Consider the following 16,122-nt stretch of genomic DNA (forward strand, 5'->3'; position numbering starts at 1 on the left):
AGAAATAGAGAAATTGAGGAGTAATGGGTCTCTAATTCCTGTATGAAGTCCAACTAAGGCAATATTCCAAGTTGATAAATGTACACACAGGCATGTATAAATCTTGGCATAGACTAGTGTTAAATTTCATTTTAAAAGCAGACTGAATTCACAGTGGTGGGAGTTTTTTGTTTGGTTTGTGATTTCTTTAAGATGGAAGTAACAGCCCCAACTGGTTATGCTATTCCATCAGTTTTAAAGCTTTCACGTTATTACAAAAGAGGTTGACTAAAGTGCATAACTTTGCCTGCTGAAAGTGTAGTAGCTGATCCATTAAGGCTTAAATTGTCCTGTAGTTGCCATGGGCTGCATGTGTGCCTTTGTGCTGGCATAACAATGATTTCCTGTGGGACATGAGCTCAAGAGTAAAGGTCCTGAGCCATCTTGTTGCTCATCAGTGTTGCTCATAGGCCCCGATGTGCTTAAAATTTTGCTCAGCACATCTTGTCTAAGGTCTCTGAAGTGTTTCTGTGGAAGAAAAATGCTGTGAATACTGATCCGAAGTAATTTGTAGTTTAACTGGGGAAGAAAGCCCACTACTTGCGGTTTGGAGTCTCAGTGAGTGATTCAATTTAGAAAAACAGAGCATAAAAGTATGTTTTAGGGAAGCCACTCTGATTGTAATTATACTGGTGAGCTTCTAATTTCTGAGCAAGATTTTTTATGTGGAAGTAAAAGAATTGAAGCGACACATGGCCCATGCTAAGGGAGTTGTCAGATGAGTGTATTGAACAGATGAGACAAAGATGGCTGCTTTGATTCCAAAGAGTAGGGTAGAATAAAAACAAAACAAGTCCACAGCTCTACAGTAGATGACAATGCAATGTTTAACCTACTCTTTTGAATAGGTAAGGTGGATTTCTTGTGAGTTATTTTTATTCACACTCATTAAACCCGGAGTAAATTACAGTAACAGAAAAGCCCTTGAGGCTAATGTGCTTCCAAAATTACTGATACCTCAAGCAAGATTTCAGAAGGCTCTCTGTTGTTATGGGATTTAGTGCCATAGACAATATTGTAGTTTCTGTTTTCTGCCTTACAGATCTGCGAAAAACTGTCAGACATTTGAGTGGAAAGCAAAAGATGGATGTCATTTGCATGTGGTGTGTTACTGCGGATACTAATCTATGCAACAATTCAGTAGCAGTTTACACACCTGATAGTATTTTGATGACAATTTACTTTTATCAGTAGTTAGGAARTTAGTAATCAGCCATGTGGCAGAATGGTTTCCAGAAAATGTTTTATGAAGAAAGTACAATGACAGTCAGCTTTTAAATGAAAARTAACTTACTGTTTGGATGATCTGGAATTTGGAAGAGTATACATAGGTATGATCGTTAGCCAAACATTAACCTAGCAACCTAAAGATGAAAGAAAATTGTATTTCTGTAAAAGTTGTAAAGCTCGCTGTCTTTAGGTCTTCAGAAGCTTTTTATATTAACCTCTGTGTTTAACAAACCTTTCAGCCTGTCACTGGGAAGGGAGAAGAGCACCAGTAGCACTTAACCCTGTTCCTAGAGATGGTCCTTTTCAGATAAGAGTAACATGCAGGATCAAGCCATGTTCCCCCTCTCCCCCACCTTACTTCATTTACTTCCCCAAAGCTTTTATCTGAAAAGTAACTGGTTTACCCCAGGAGCTCCCCTGAAACATGTTAAAGCTGATTCCTGCTTATCTCCTGAGTATTGTTTCTTAAATGCTGAATTGCATGGTTGAATGGTTTACAAAAATAATGACTAATGCTRCTGGTAGTGCAACGAAGAGAACATGCTTAGAAAAGAAGGGAGACTTTCTGGGCAGCAGCAGCAATTGTTAGCATGTASTGGTTAGTTTTACAGATACTTATCTTCCATGACAGAATAACTGTCTCATGCTTTGAATGCCAAGTTACAATAAAATGCAAGTTGATAAAGTAAGTGACTCATGGAAAACACAGCTTGCCATTTTCTGTGCTGCTCTCACTGCATGTGCAGCTGGTAATGGGGGCACTGAAGGCAAGTTAGATTGGGAAGGAGCAAGCATGGGAGAAATAGAGGGATAAAGGGATAAAAGAGTCTCATCTCATGTACGTATCTGASCACTCAGTATGCTGGTGAGACTCTGCCTGATGCTTGATCACTGCAATCTATCCTGTGTTCTTACTAAATCCAATTTCTAACCATCTTGTCTGTGGATGTGCTCAGATCTTCAGTGTGTGTGTGAATACACATAACCTTCAAAGCAACCTAACCAGAGAGTGGGAAAAGAGATTTGAGTGCCAGCAGCTGCTGTGGGACCATGAAAGTCAGGTGTTTTTGGGTGTGCCGGCCAGTGCCTGTGGAGGAGCAGGATGTGGGTTCCTCCAGCAGAGTGAGACTCCCCTTGGCTGGGGGAGGAGGAACAGGGTGAAACTGTGAAACTGTCAGTCCTTTATGTGTGAGTGCTCTGTGTGTTCACAGGGATGCTGATAAAGGCACTGTTTTTCTGTCTGTATTTGATTTGATAGTTCAGCCATCCCTCATCTTTCTCTCTCTGTGTATGTCCATTTGCCATTTTTTGGGAAGTCTCACCACCAGGTGGATCTGGGGCAGGGAACTGTAGCAGCCCTGTGTCTGTCAGGCAGGGAGAGGAAGACTCACCCTGGTTCCTGAGAGTAGACTAGATTTGGCTACACAGACACTTGGTGGGGTTTTTTTGCCAGTGTTTGTGCAAGTCCATTTTCCCCTTGAAACAGGTTCTTATCCATTTTTATGTCCATGTTAAAGAAGTTAAGCACCTAGTTTAACAGTGATGCAAAGAATCCCGCTAGCAGAACCTCATCTCTGTTTACTGGGATTTCTCCAATCACAATTATTCAGCGTTTAATACATTTGATGTATTCTGTTATGCTGCTCTAATCAGTTCACTTACTGTTAAGCACAATATCTTTATCTYGTATCTTTAGCTCCTGCATTTTCAGCAATACATGCAGTCCCCTTCAACTGTGCACCCAAGGGTTTCTTTCTTTTTTTTTAGTACAACCCATTTGTTTGACACAATGTTGATTGTTCTATTTCTGTTCTTACCCTTTAATCCTTTATGCACCGCATCCTGTATTTTGACTTCCCTTACTTTTGTTCAGAGTAGATCCAGCAGATGTGTCTAGCAGACCTCCTCCAATCTCATTGCAGGTACACAGGCTAAACAATCAACCAGTGRAGCTGTGCCCTATTAGGAGCAAACAAGGCAAGGAAACATCTGTGAATGYAGCCTTTGAGGCAGGGAGAGAGCTTTTGTGCTGAACAAATTCTGTTCTGTTCGTGACGCTGGAAACTTCATCTCATTTCCTTGAAAACAGAAGGGACATGCAAAAAATTCTTCATGCACGTATTGTCATTCTGTGTGTGACAATGAGTGGCTCAAGGTGTCTTTTGAAATTACTTTTGTATGTATGGTATATGCTGTGGTAAAGTCCATGCTTTAATGGATGCTTTTTGGTTAGGGGAAGTTCTCAGAAGGGGAGAAGAGGATTTCTTCTTTGAGAGCACCTGGCTATGGGAGAAGCTTTTCCAGGGAAGAATAGGGCAGGCAGTCATAGATGTGCTCACTGCAGAGTTCGCACTTGGGAAGTTTTCTTAGAGTAATGGGSAAGAAACTTAAAACTAGGCCAGAGACGATGAGAAGGAAGATTCTTCTGTTGATGCAGACGAGAACAGGTAGACTTTGTTGAATCCCTAAAGGCTATTGAAGATTGCTAGTGTGCCAAGGAGGTCTGGAGGAAAAAGGCCCTTGTTGCAAAGACACAGTTGGGCAGAAAAGGTATTTGTTTTCAAATGGCTGTATTTTACTTCCCTCTCTCAAAAGAATGAGTTTTCAGACAGAAGACAGTTTTTYAAGTTTATGTTCTAATAAAACATCTCTCCTTTCAAGCCCTTTCGGTAATTTTTGGTGTGTTCACTTTAAAGAAGAGGTGCAGACAGATCTGTCTCAAAGCCCTGGCATGTTTAAGATCCAGTCATAGCRTAAGAGTTTAAAAATGYTRCTGCTGATGAAATATATTAGGTCASTTTTAAAGAAATCCAGATGACTGTATCATGAAGACTCTTAGGAGAATTTGAGGAAAACTTTGCACGCCTTGTCTGGGAAGCTTTCTATTGTGAGTCTGTTTTTAGGAGTTTGTAGCCCAATTCTCACTGGCTGGAGAAGATCCTGGTGAAGCTGCGAAAGCATATTGGGATAGGCCAAATATGGGATGGCAGAAATGAAACAGGAATGTTGCCCTGCACCAGACTTACGTCTTTGAAGGCCATAAGGAGCACATTGCTTTAAAAGTGAAAAAGTGTCCCAAATAGTTGTACACCTTGTCTGATGTGGATTTTCTGAGTGACTGGGGGCGGTAAGGAAACTTTCCACCTGTGGTGGGGCTGCTTTACTGCCTCAGGCCTGGGCTGCATCTGAGGTGGCTCTCCAGGGACAAGAGGAGTAGCACAATTCCTTGAGATTTCATAGTCCACACCACACCTGACCTTCTTTATTGAACAGAAGAATTGCATTGTAGATGCATTTACTTTATCTTCAGACAGGTTTTCTCTGGCAAGCAAATAAACAAATGCACCAACCTAACAGAAAACTTTTCAGTTGTGTTGATGAGTGGAGCTGCCCTTTGAATGTGATCCCTTTTTGCTGCYCTTCAGAAGGTTTACAAACCCAGCATTAACTTTGATCCACATCAACAATTTTGTAGGATTTTTTTTCCAGCCTAAATGATTCCACAGTGCTAGGACTTTGGAAAGATCCAAACATTGTCCTCTAATTATCTTCAATTAATTTCAGTTAATTGTGTTAAATATATAACTATTGCCTGCTTTTGAGTACTCAAACAGAATTTGYCTGTTCCAGACCTGGGGAGATGCTTCTGGAAAGCTTTGTCTTTTAAAAGTCTCCTTGGGTCTGGGTCATCCCATCCTGAAGTCTTTTYTTATCTTGATTTCTGTTTCCCTTAAAATGCAATTATTGCCTCAGAAGTTGAATTTGAAATTTGAGACARCTCTCTCAGAATTTATGCACATGCAGTTGTTTTCTCTAACAGCTTATGAACTTTGTACGGCCCTACTATACATTGCTTGCTTTTTGCTAAGAGGTAATATTAGTTATATAAGAAGTAGCCTTCGAAATGTCAGTACAGTGTTTGAAAACAGAATAGTCATGAAGAAAATGGAAAAACAGATTACAGGGTGAGTAGTCAAAATCATTAAATATTGAAAAGGCTTGAAAATACAAACAGCATTCATGAGAAAGGAATTTTTTTAATCTATATATATATTACCAGGTATTGGAAAAAGGGCTGCAAAAAATACAAGATTCAGAACTACGTGATTTCGTGTTTGAGCKTGATCAGAGCAGTTTCTAACAAAATAATGGGAGATGTGTCTGTGCATATGAGATGAGGAAGAATTTTAAGAACTGAATTTAGTGGAAGAATTATAAGGCTTATTAGTCTTATTAATTGTTCTGCTAAAATGAAGATGGCATTATGGGTAGAAGTGAATTGATCTTTTAAAAAATACACAGGACTTATGATGGATTTTTAATGGATTTTTTCTAAGAGTTTGAATAGTTGCAAATTTGGAAGATAAACAACTTGAAAGTTGAGATTAATGATGTTTTTGGGATGGGTAATAAATAATGATTAAAATTACCATGTTAAATTTAATATAAGTAAATACTGCTCAAAAGAAGACTTAAAATTCACCTGGAGACAATAATGCTTTGTAAATTAATGAGCAGAACTGATGGATGTTAGCTGAGGCACTGAAGGAAAGGCTCTCGGTRTATTTTGGGACACCTCATGCCAGTWCAGGGGTGCACATGGCTCTGATGTTTGTGTGCACGTACTTACKGGGTGATGTCTGGAAGTGGTGCATTTGAATCAAGGTTCAATCTTCTTTAGATAATACTAGTCATGCTTTGAGAGCTTTCTCAAAATTAGAACAGCCTCATAATCTTCAAGTGTTACATGAAAATGTATTTTCCTTTATCTATAAAATTAGTAAATAGTATGAAAAAATTCATATGAATGACAAMAGCTGTTTTGTTTGCAAGCTTTGGGAGCTAAAGTGCAAAGTAGACTGTTATTAAATTCAGGTTTTCTGCTTTCTGCAATACTTCTGAGGCAGTCTGTACATATTTTTATGAAATACAGTAAAATAAAAGAGCACATAAGTTGAGTTTGCCATGTCTGAAAGTGGTATTCATTATGTTTGAGCCTCACAGTTCACCTGCACATGCACAGCAGTGCCAGTGTCTTGAACAGTCCCACACTTAGTCTTGGGCACTCAGAGTAGTCACAGGCCCTCGTGAGTGATGGCTGCAGGGTTGGCTGGCATTTAGGGAATGCTGTTTTGCTAATATAAAGTAACTTTTGTATGTACCTTCCAATCCAAGCCTTTCTCTAATTCCATGAACTGCCTGTCATAGCATTTTTGACTCCTTTCTTTACCTGAAGGGTGTTGTGCTGATAAAGTAATAAATTGATTATCTGTTCTTAAAATCATACTTTTTATCCTTTAGCTTTCCATAATTTATCACGTTTTTCAAATATTGAGAGTCAAAATCAACCARTAGGGATGCTGAAATAAGTTAAATACCAGTACTTTTAAAAAATATTTATTAGGAACACTAATAATTTGTCCTCAACCATGTATAAGACCAATGAAAAATCACGAAAGTAACTTTTTTTGCTCACTACTCACATTTTCTTCATTCAAGAGAAACAATACTGCTTTCAATTTCATTGCATGTGACATTCCCAATATAAAAGGTGTCTCTTAACAAGCTGAGGTGACATGTTGAAAACTTGAAGTGACTGGAAAATCTCTCTTGTGCCATTTGCCATAATTTTTGTAGGACAGTATGTTCTCACTTTCTTTTTAAACTTTTTTTCAGTTCTTCTGTCACTCTTTTGAGTGACACTCTTTTGAGCATCTTTTTGTGTCCAATATTTCACAGAAAATTTMCATTTATGCCAATAAGAATTACCAGGATATTCGATTGCCCATTTACTCTGGAGCAAATCTGCATTTTCTTTTTTCAAGTATTGTATCTTCTTAGAATTAATATTTACTTGAACCAAGTATTTGCTGAACATTTTTTTCAGTGAGGAATTGTTAACAACATTAGTGACTTTAGGGAAGTCACTTCTTTGTTTATTTAAACTCCTTAACTAAAATGATGAAATACAGGTGATTTAGCAAATTGTTCAAAAAAACCCAAGGTGATGTGATTTACTTATGATGACACTGCTAAGTGTATTATTTCCTGATATTCAGACGAGAGTTCAGTCAAATAATTAAAAGGATGTATTTACATCTCACTCCTTRTCTCATGAACTAAGATGAGCTTACCAGATACTTCTTAGCAGAAACACTAAGCCAGAACATCTGAATGACACGTTGCTGCTAAAATTGAATCTCTTTAAAGATTTCCTTCTCTTAGAAAAAGGAAAGTAGAATTTGTTCTGTTTACAATGACATTCTTCTGTATCTTTTCACTTCCAACAAAGGGTTACAGACATTTTCAAAATAGACTGACTTTCTTTTCTTAGACACTGGTAATTTTTTCACATGGTTCAGTTATGGAGTATATACTACATTAATCAGGATGCTGTAAGTTAAATAGTTCCTAAAAATACAACTTTATCAAGGACTGTAGCGTTCTTAGCAGCACTGACTAGAAAATTAATTCAAGGAGACACTGGTTTGAAATTTCAAAGTGGTTAAGAAGAGATGGACATTTCTCTACAGCATTCTCAGTGGTAAGATGTAAAAAAGCTTGCCAGCTAATTTTTAGTGAATTCATGAATGCTTTAAGTATTGTTTTTATAGCTTAGCAAATTATATCTCTTTTAAGGGGTTTATATTTTAAATGTAAATAAATTAATTGAATGGCAGAGCATGTACTGAGTGGTGGAARGAATAAAGGTTTCTTTCCTGCCTGTTTTAAGAAAACATATTCAATGACTTCTGTTTGTGTTACTAATGAGTAAGGATTTTTCAAAATATGTTAYAGTAACAGACAGACTGAATTAAATATAGAGCACTGCCTTTTAGGAAGTAAAATATTTATATTCCTTTATATCCTAAGTAAGTTTCATTTTTGTCAATTTTATGAACTTGCCTTGGAAGGAAATTGTACTTGATAAATAATTTAAATTTAACATCGAAACTATTATTGAATAGTTAAACCTGTTTAACATAAGGATGCGGTCTGAACAAAGGTTCTCTAACRTTCCATTTCAAGGAATTATTTTTATCTTGTTAAAAGGTATTGTTACCCATCAAAGTAAGAAAAAAAATGGTTTCTAATGACTATATGACAAGTATGTGTACTTGTATTTTTGTAAGAACACTTATCTATGCATTTGTAGCAGGGAACTATAGCATATCCATTTCTGGACTTAAAAAAAAGGCAGGGTTTAAATTATCTCATGTGTTTTACTGATATGTTTTCTTTCCAAAGTAGATACTGAATTTTATTTCCTTCTATGATGTCATAGGTTGTCTGTTAATATAATTCTTTTCATTTGTTCAACCCAGGAATATGAATGTCTCAGAAATCATGTATTTTTCTAATGTCTTTCAAATTCCTTAGTTCTGCAACATGATTATTTTGAAGAAAAACTTAAATGAAATAATTTTAAATACTGAAACATAGAGTATAAATTGACTAGCTGCTCATGTGAGAGTTGTTTGAATATAACTTTATTTGAATACTTTTACATTTCTTGTCATTTGCTGTTTTAAGTTGTTACCATAATACAAAAATTCACCCCCACCCTTTTTTTCCTGTTAAGCTTACTGATTTACGTGTAATTTCATTTGGTCATTCTTTTGTCAGTTTTTGAGGACTGGAGACAATTGTCACACTTAGTCAAGAAGGTAGCTTGTGATTAGCTAGGGGAAGGCTAAGGAATTGAGAATATTTTAGACTCTGTCTGCCGTCACATACTGCATCCAACCATCTGATCGCACAAACTTCTCTTAAATTTCATTGCAAMTCTTGTGATGGATGACCCTGGCTGGACACTAAGTGTGCTCCCCTTCATCCTGGTCTCCACTCCTGAATTTTCTCTCTCTTCTCCTGCCCAGCAGTGCAGAGGGAAAGGAAATGGGTTAGTCCATCACACGGTGTTTCTGTCACTCCTTCCTCRTCAGGAGGAGGACTCCTCAGGAGGATCCTGAGCAGGATCTCCTATTCTGGTGTGAGGGCCCTTCCCATGGGATGCAGTGCTGCAGGCACAGATTGCTCCAGCATGAGTCCCACACCAGGTCCTAAGTCCTGCCAGTAAACCTGTTCCAGTGTGGACTTCCCACAAARTCATACCTCCTTTGCCCATGCTGTTGATCTGGTGTGGGGCCCTCCATGAGCTCCAGGTGGATCCCTGCTCCATCCATGGGCTCCATGGYGGCAGGGGCCAGCCTGACTCATCAGGTCTGTATTTGGGCTGCTGGGGAATCTCAGCTSCAGTGCTTGGAGCATCTCCTCCCCCTCCTTCTTCACTCACCTTGGTGTCTGCAGGGCTGTTCCTCTCACAGATTCTCACKCCTCTCTTCRGCTGCAATTTTGAAGTTTTCTTTTTGCCCACCTTTCTAACTCTGTTATCCCAGAGGCACTACCACCATCACTAGTGGGCTCAGCCTGGGCAGCATTGTGTCTGTCTTGGAGCCGGCTGGCGTTGTTTCTGTAGGACGTGCAGCTACCACAACCTTGCCAGGCAAACCCAGCAGAGACTTTGCATGTAGAAGCACTCAGATAGTTGAGACCTACAGTTGATTCTCTACTACCATCTGTAGATTCTTTTGCAATGCAGATTACTTTGGCGTTTGGGTTTTTTGTCCTTTTCCTTCCCCACCTGTAGAATAAAGATCCTAGTATTTACTGGATTTACAAAAAAAATTTTGAGATTCTGGAAAAGTAATTTGAGATCAAGTACCTTCCAAATATAAGTTACTGTTATATAGAGGAAGCAAAGACAAATGGTTAAATTATTATTATTATTATTTTTTAGTTATGCTTTACTTACAGATCACCATATTAGAAACAGAAAAATAAGGAAGAAATTGAATCAGTCACTTTGTTTTTGCAGGTTCTTTCATGTTGGTGAATACATCTGGGAGATTTGCGGGACAGAAAGCTCACCTCCTGATGCCCCATCTGAAAGAAAATGATACACATTGTATTGATTTTCACTATTATGTTTCAAGCAAGAGTGGAGCTAGCCCTGGCACTTTGAATGTGTATGTGAAGGTTAATGATGGTCCTCTTGGTAACCCAGTCTGGAACACATCTATCACTGCTACTTGGAACAGAGCAGAACTGGCAATTAGTACTTTCTGGCCCAATTTTTATCAGGTATGTTTTATTTTTTATGAAATTTTGTTTCTGATAATAGCCATCTGGTTCTTCCTCATAATTTTAACTTTAAATCAAAACACTTTCCAGTATGTCTAGTTGATCTTTGYCTTGATGACATTTTTGTATGTGATGCTAAATGTTTGTTTTTACATACATATGGCTGTGTTGAAATGTTTACATATATTTATAGAAGTGTATGAAATGCACATATTCTCCAAGTGTGGATGAACTAATTACGTTGAAAAAAATCTGGAAATTTTGCCATTGATTTCAGTCAATTACCTCTGCTTCTGTGTAATAAATTCACTTGTTCTTTCAGTTCATTAGGGATGCTGGAATTGAATGCCAATAGATTTTATTACAGTAGAGTCTTCAAGTTTGATTTAGATCAGCAATACTTGTTGCTTTAGAACCAGCAGAATCCTTTGAATCCTCAGTTCAAGTCTTCACTCTGAATGCAATATCCATTTGCTCTGTCCAGCAGTAAAYGTAAATATAATAGTAGCTTTCATAGGAATGGGAGTTTGATTGCATCCTAAAGGTTCAGGGGGAATTTCACTTGACAGTCCCTTATGGTGCTGCTTTTCTGTAGGAAGGTTTATAGATTATACAGTTATTTACTGTTCTATAGCAGTTCAAAGTTTTTTCTCCTTTCTGTGAAAATACAGTTTCTGTCTCCACAAACAAGTAACTTATTTTAATAAGGGCACACCAGTASCATAGAGATGSTRTTGAGACTCCTCCATCTTCACTTGMCATTTGGAAAGTTTGAATTGYATTTTRTTTGATCCCCTGTACTGAATATTGTCACCATACTTACGGCTTGAAGCTTTCTGAAGAAAAGCTGACCCCAAGATGGGGGTTGCTTGACTGCAGACCCCCCTAGGAGGTACACTTCGACCTTCATACCCTAGGAGGTATGCTCTTCTACCATACTGTTCTGGAGTGGGATACCCTAATTCCTACATAAAWGTCTCAGTTACCAGTGTTACCTGGAGGAGTTTTGTTTCTGTTCCTGCATTTACTGTTTCAGGTAATCAGATATTTGTAGCCCTRTCATATTCTCTTGATGAGTTTGGCAATGTGCACTGCAGGTACTCTGGGAGGCTACAGTGGACTCTTTTCTGTGGCTGCAACATCTGATCTGTGAGGATGTCTCAAGTGAGCTCARTCTGTCCCTATTCAGCCCTTTTTCTTCTAAGAAAAAAAAAAAGTTGAAGAACTTTCTGGAGTCTTCTCCACTGTGATTGTTTTACCCACAATGAAACAGAAAGTCCTTCTCCAAAAGATGAGTTTGGAGTGCCAGGAACATTTTATTCTTGGAATGTGGGATGTCTGGCAGTGGATGCAATACTTGCAAACCCAAAAGAGCACACTTGCTCATTTCCTCCTGCCTCTGATACCTGTTCCTAGGTTGTATAGCTGATATTCACAGGGTCTACATTTGCATGCAGTGTTCTGCCCAAGGTTCCTAGGAATTGCTGCAACTGCATTGTCAGGGCTTCCTGGAGAGGATTCAGGGTAAGCTTACAGACATCTCAGCAAAATTCATGATGTGGGTCTTTTACAATTGTCTGCAGGCTCGATGAGGTAATTCTAGTGCCTTTTCCAGAAGGGCAGACATGTTAGCAGAGCTGAAGYTCACTTGAGCCATGGGAGAGAAACTGTGTGCTACCTGGCTCTCTGGAGCATGAGGCTGATCACAGAGTTCAGGCTTGGTATAGTCATACATCTCTGAGGGTCAAAGGGCAGTGTRTCTTTGGTTGCCTGTCAGAGTTCAAGGAGTGTTTAGATAATGCTGATATGGTCAGTTATATGGTTTTGAGTTTAGGTAGTCCTGTGAGGAGCAGGGTGTTGGTATCAATAATCTTTAAGTGTCGCTTCCAACTCAGAACCACCCCCCATGATTCTCTGACCTTACATCAAGACCTCATGTTACCAATTTGAGCCACTGTTGAGAATGCCTTCTAGTACTGCCAAAAAAGCCCTTCTATCTTGACTGCAATAACGAGGACCAGTCTGTGTTTTTAGCCTCYGTGGATGGTGGAAGAAGAGGATGGAGCATCCCACAGACAGTTTTGTGGCTGACATTGGATATAACTCAGTGGTTTATAATTAATGTCAGATCTACTGGAAGGTTTTGTGTTTCAGGAGGGTGTTTCAGGAACTCTGAATGAATGTGTGACTGTGATACTTATGACCAAGTCTGTAAAGTCCCCATCTGTGTAGCAAATTATTAAAGAAACTTCCAGTTTCCTATCTTCTTAAAGGRGTCTGGTCTTTATTCAGCAAAACTGCTTTGGAGTCAGCACTCAGTAAAGAAGAGGGTTGTGCTTCCAAGTCCCACTCTGGCCCTGAATCAAAAGGCTGATGTGGACAGGGATGTTTCAATAGAAGAAGTCTTGACTATGGCTATTAATGTTAAGGAGAATTAACATGTTCATAAAAATACGTGCAACCTCTGACACTTTCAAGCATTATTACTAATATTATAACAATCTGTATCAGATTTCTGATAATATGATACATCTAACTGATATTTGAGTAATATGGGAATTTGGCCATAGAAACAGAAGGATAACCTTTCCAATCCTCCTTCTGCTTAAGACTTGCTGTCTGGACTGTTCAACGTTATTTATTCGTAGGTGAACCCTTAGATGCTTGGATGGGGTTCTGCAGTTTAGGAGATTGCCATGCATCTGATGATGTATAATAGATGACTTAGCCTGTCTGTAATGGATTCCATGTGCTCTCCTTCCGTCTGGATATGTTGAGATTTTTTCATAATCTTTCTTACACTGTGGAGTGGAGTATAGTAAGTAATTTTCTTTGCATTTGCTGCATATAGTCTGAAATAATACCTGGTTAGGWACTGCAATTTAGCTGATGTGCCAAAAGATCTTATGCTATGTTAATGTCCACAGTGGTGCAGGGAATCACTGTTAAATACTGTAACTTCACTGGTTTTACTGTAAATAAGTTCATTTATTCTTGAGGAAGTGCTGTCACCATTTTAAGAGCTTACTGTTAATTGTCTCCRTTTTTGGTTGCCTCCTTCCTCTCAGAGATCTGTGATGCAATTTCCTCACTTGAGTGCTGACATTTGCAATTTTCATTGTTTCTGAACTCTTTTCATCAGTTTTCATGCTTTTTCTTCACAGAGTTTGTTGTAGGGGAAGGCAGGAAACTAGCCACAGGCAGCTGGGAGAAAGGCAGGAAGAGGAGAGAGGTTATAYGTGGAACTTGTGACAATGTGGCTCTAAGTTAGGTGACAGCCCAGGTGACTTGCATGAGTAGTTGGGAAGGCACAGGACTCACCTGATAGGTGTATAGTATAGTACCAGGTCTGTTTCCTAAGGTGCTCTTCATTTGGTTCCAAAACTCTGACCTCTGTTGGCACAAATCCATGTGTTCCTCACAAAATCTCAAAAATATGTGAGACTTCCTGCCAGTGATTTTCTTAGCTTGTCTGACCTTACTGAAAGCAATTAAGGAAAGTCCATTAAGGAAGATCTTTAAGGAATGATGGAGCCCTTTTCAACTTTTCTTGTATGAAGGTTGGTAGTTGCCCGATGAGTGATCTCCAAGAGAAGATGTKACATTAGTAGGTGAAGGGACAGAGCAATGTAATTGTGCAGTTGTCGTTTTTGTATTTTAGATCCCATGATCAGTGTAGGCATCTGCATGTCTGTGAATGTTCTATAATTTCATTCCATTAGTAGAACACCTACAAGATGTCTCCATGCAAATGAAACCAAAATGTACTACAGAACTCTGAGGAYAAATTATGTAACACTTCAGAGTTATATTTATATAATTCGGTATTYTAAAAAACAGAGTGTGCTGTGTCTGTTTTGCTGTTGAAAAATGTAGCCAAAATAACCRCACTAATGGTAGCTGACTACAAATCAGATTATGTAGTAGGGAGTGAATTTTAATCCAACTTCTAAAGATTTATTGGTTTAAACCATGTATTGCGAACATGTACAAGCACAGTGTTCAAAAGATTTAATAATTAACAGTGGTTTATTATTGTAGTACCAGTTGCCCAAGCTTGTTAATGCTTTTCAGGTTTGGTTTCTATTTAGAATCGACTCTTTAGTAGTACGTTCTTTGAACAAAATGATTTATTGCTTTTAATGTACCCTTTCCTTTTTGCCAGGTAATTATTTGTGTGTGTTTCACACCATAGGTAAGCTGTACTACATATGTATCAAAAATCACAATTATAACCTGCATGTAACAACACTAAYTGTAGATTACTAGCTGATTATTTAAATTGTCAAGCATTCTGACGATTAAGGATATATTTAATTCCATAATTAATGATCTTCCAAGTATTGCTTAACATCTGCCATTGATTTTAGTGTATGTCTGCATTGCTGTCCAGTTAGTGATTACAGCGTACTTGCAGCAACAGGGATTCAAACTGCCAAAAACCTTCTGAGGGTCCAAGATAATCAGCACAGCTTGTTCTTTTCTGCTGTGCCTCCTGGTCTCTGAGCTATTTGTCTCCAAGTAGCTGGTGTATTTCTGCAGGTACTAGTCTTACTTCTATTTTATAAAATTGCCTTAGGAGTGCTCCCCTGAGAGAACATTGCCTTCTTCTTTTTAACATTGGTCACAGGAGAAATTGTTTGCTTTACTGAGCTATTGTCTGCTTGGCGCATCCTAAGCAAGAGCATCRAGGAGTTTATCGTGCCTTTGGACACAGCCTGCCAACAAAACAAAGCTTGGCATAATTCCTAAGACCTTCAGCCTCCTCCTAAYTCGAGTAGAATTAGAATTACACAGAAAAAGAGAAYTAAACGTTGCATAGTTTTCTCTGGTTAGTGGCAAGATTGTTTTTAGGTTCTTGGRGAGCAGTCTCAGTAGGKTGAGAGGCTCYAAAAATGATGCTTTGAGATACAARTCATGAAAAGGCTGCTCATCTAGTRAGGAGAGGGKGGCAGGGKTTTTTGGTGTGTGTTTGTACTTTCTTGAATGTTTTSCTTTTTTTTCCTTATTTGGATTTTTTAGCAGGAGTAAAATCTGGTGATTTCAGGGTTCTTTTCCCTAGCTTAGTTAATGATTCTCAGACCAGTTAGTAGTATTTCAAATATATTTTACATTTTATAAGTATTGCCATTTTGGAACATTACAATATGCAAAATGCTGCTACTGAATTGAGTCTGGTGAGTGGCTTGTGCTCCCTGCTTCTACCCTTCAAGCAAGCAATTTAGCACAACACCACTGCAAGTGACACACTATTCCCCTATCAGTTTTTATATTTTCAATTATTTGTTTTGTACTTTTCTGGAAGTCAGTCATGGAAGCAGTGAGCTGAAACAAATCTTGATTAAATAAAACAACAAACACTGCAGAATTAAAATCCAGAAATGGAATTGAAATGATTAAAAATAGCTTCCAGTGGAGTAACACAACTGTCTRTGCCACAGCACCACCTTTAAACATAAAATCCTGTGAAGCTGGAATGAAAAAAATGGGGTAAGAACCTGGCAGTAATTCCTTATCCTTTTTAGTAAGGGCACAAAGGAGTTGCACAGTATCACTTCACAGAGATGAGATTTACCCTTTACCATTCTGACACTTTCCCCAGTAAATGAGGAGTTTAGGGAATAAGAAGCAACCTAACTTTTAAAATCTGGACTTAAACTTTCATTTGTTTCATAACYTGCTTTGTACATGTTTTGCTTGGAGTTTGGCTCA

The 16,122-nt window shown here is 38.4% G+C and overlaps 1 protein-coding gene across 3 annotated transcripts in view; it reads left to right on the forward strand.

Annotated features, from left to right (window-relative positions):
* The window catches only part of PTPRM (protein tyrosine phosphatase receptor type M), a 342,158-nt gene that overhangs the window by 25,113 nt on the left and 300,923 nt on the right, over positions 1-16,122 (forward strand). For all 3 annotated transcript variants that reach the window (XM_057382477.1, XM_057382478.1, XM_057382481.1), the window contains exon 2: positions 10,145-10,410. In XM_057382477.1, the coding sequence (XP_057238460.1) occupies positions 10,145-10,410 (266 nt within the window). The remainder of the gene's footprint in view (positions 1-10,144; positions 10,411-16,122) is intronic.

This window comes from Malurus melanocephalus, unplaced genomic scaffold (genome assembly GCF_030028575.1).
Source record: "Malurus melanocephalus ecotype Western Australia unplaced genomic scaffold, MMel_1.1 scaffold_568, whole genome shotgun sequence".
In the NCBI taxonomy this organism is placed as follows: Eukaryota; Metazoa; Chordata; class Aves; order Passeriformes; family Maluridae; genus Malurus; species Malurus melanocephalus.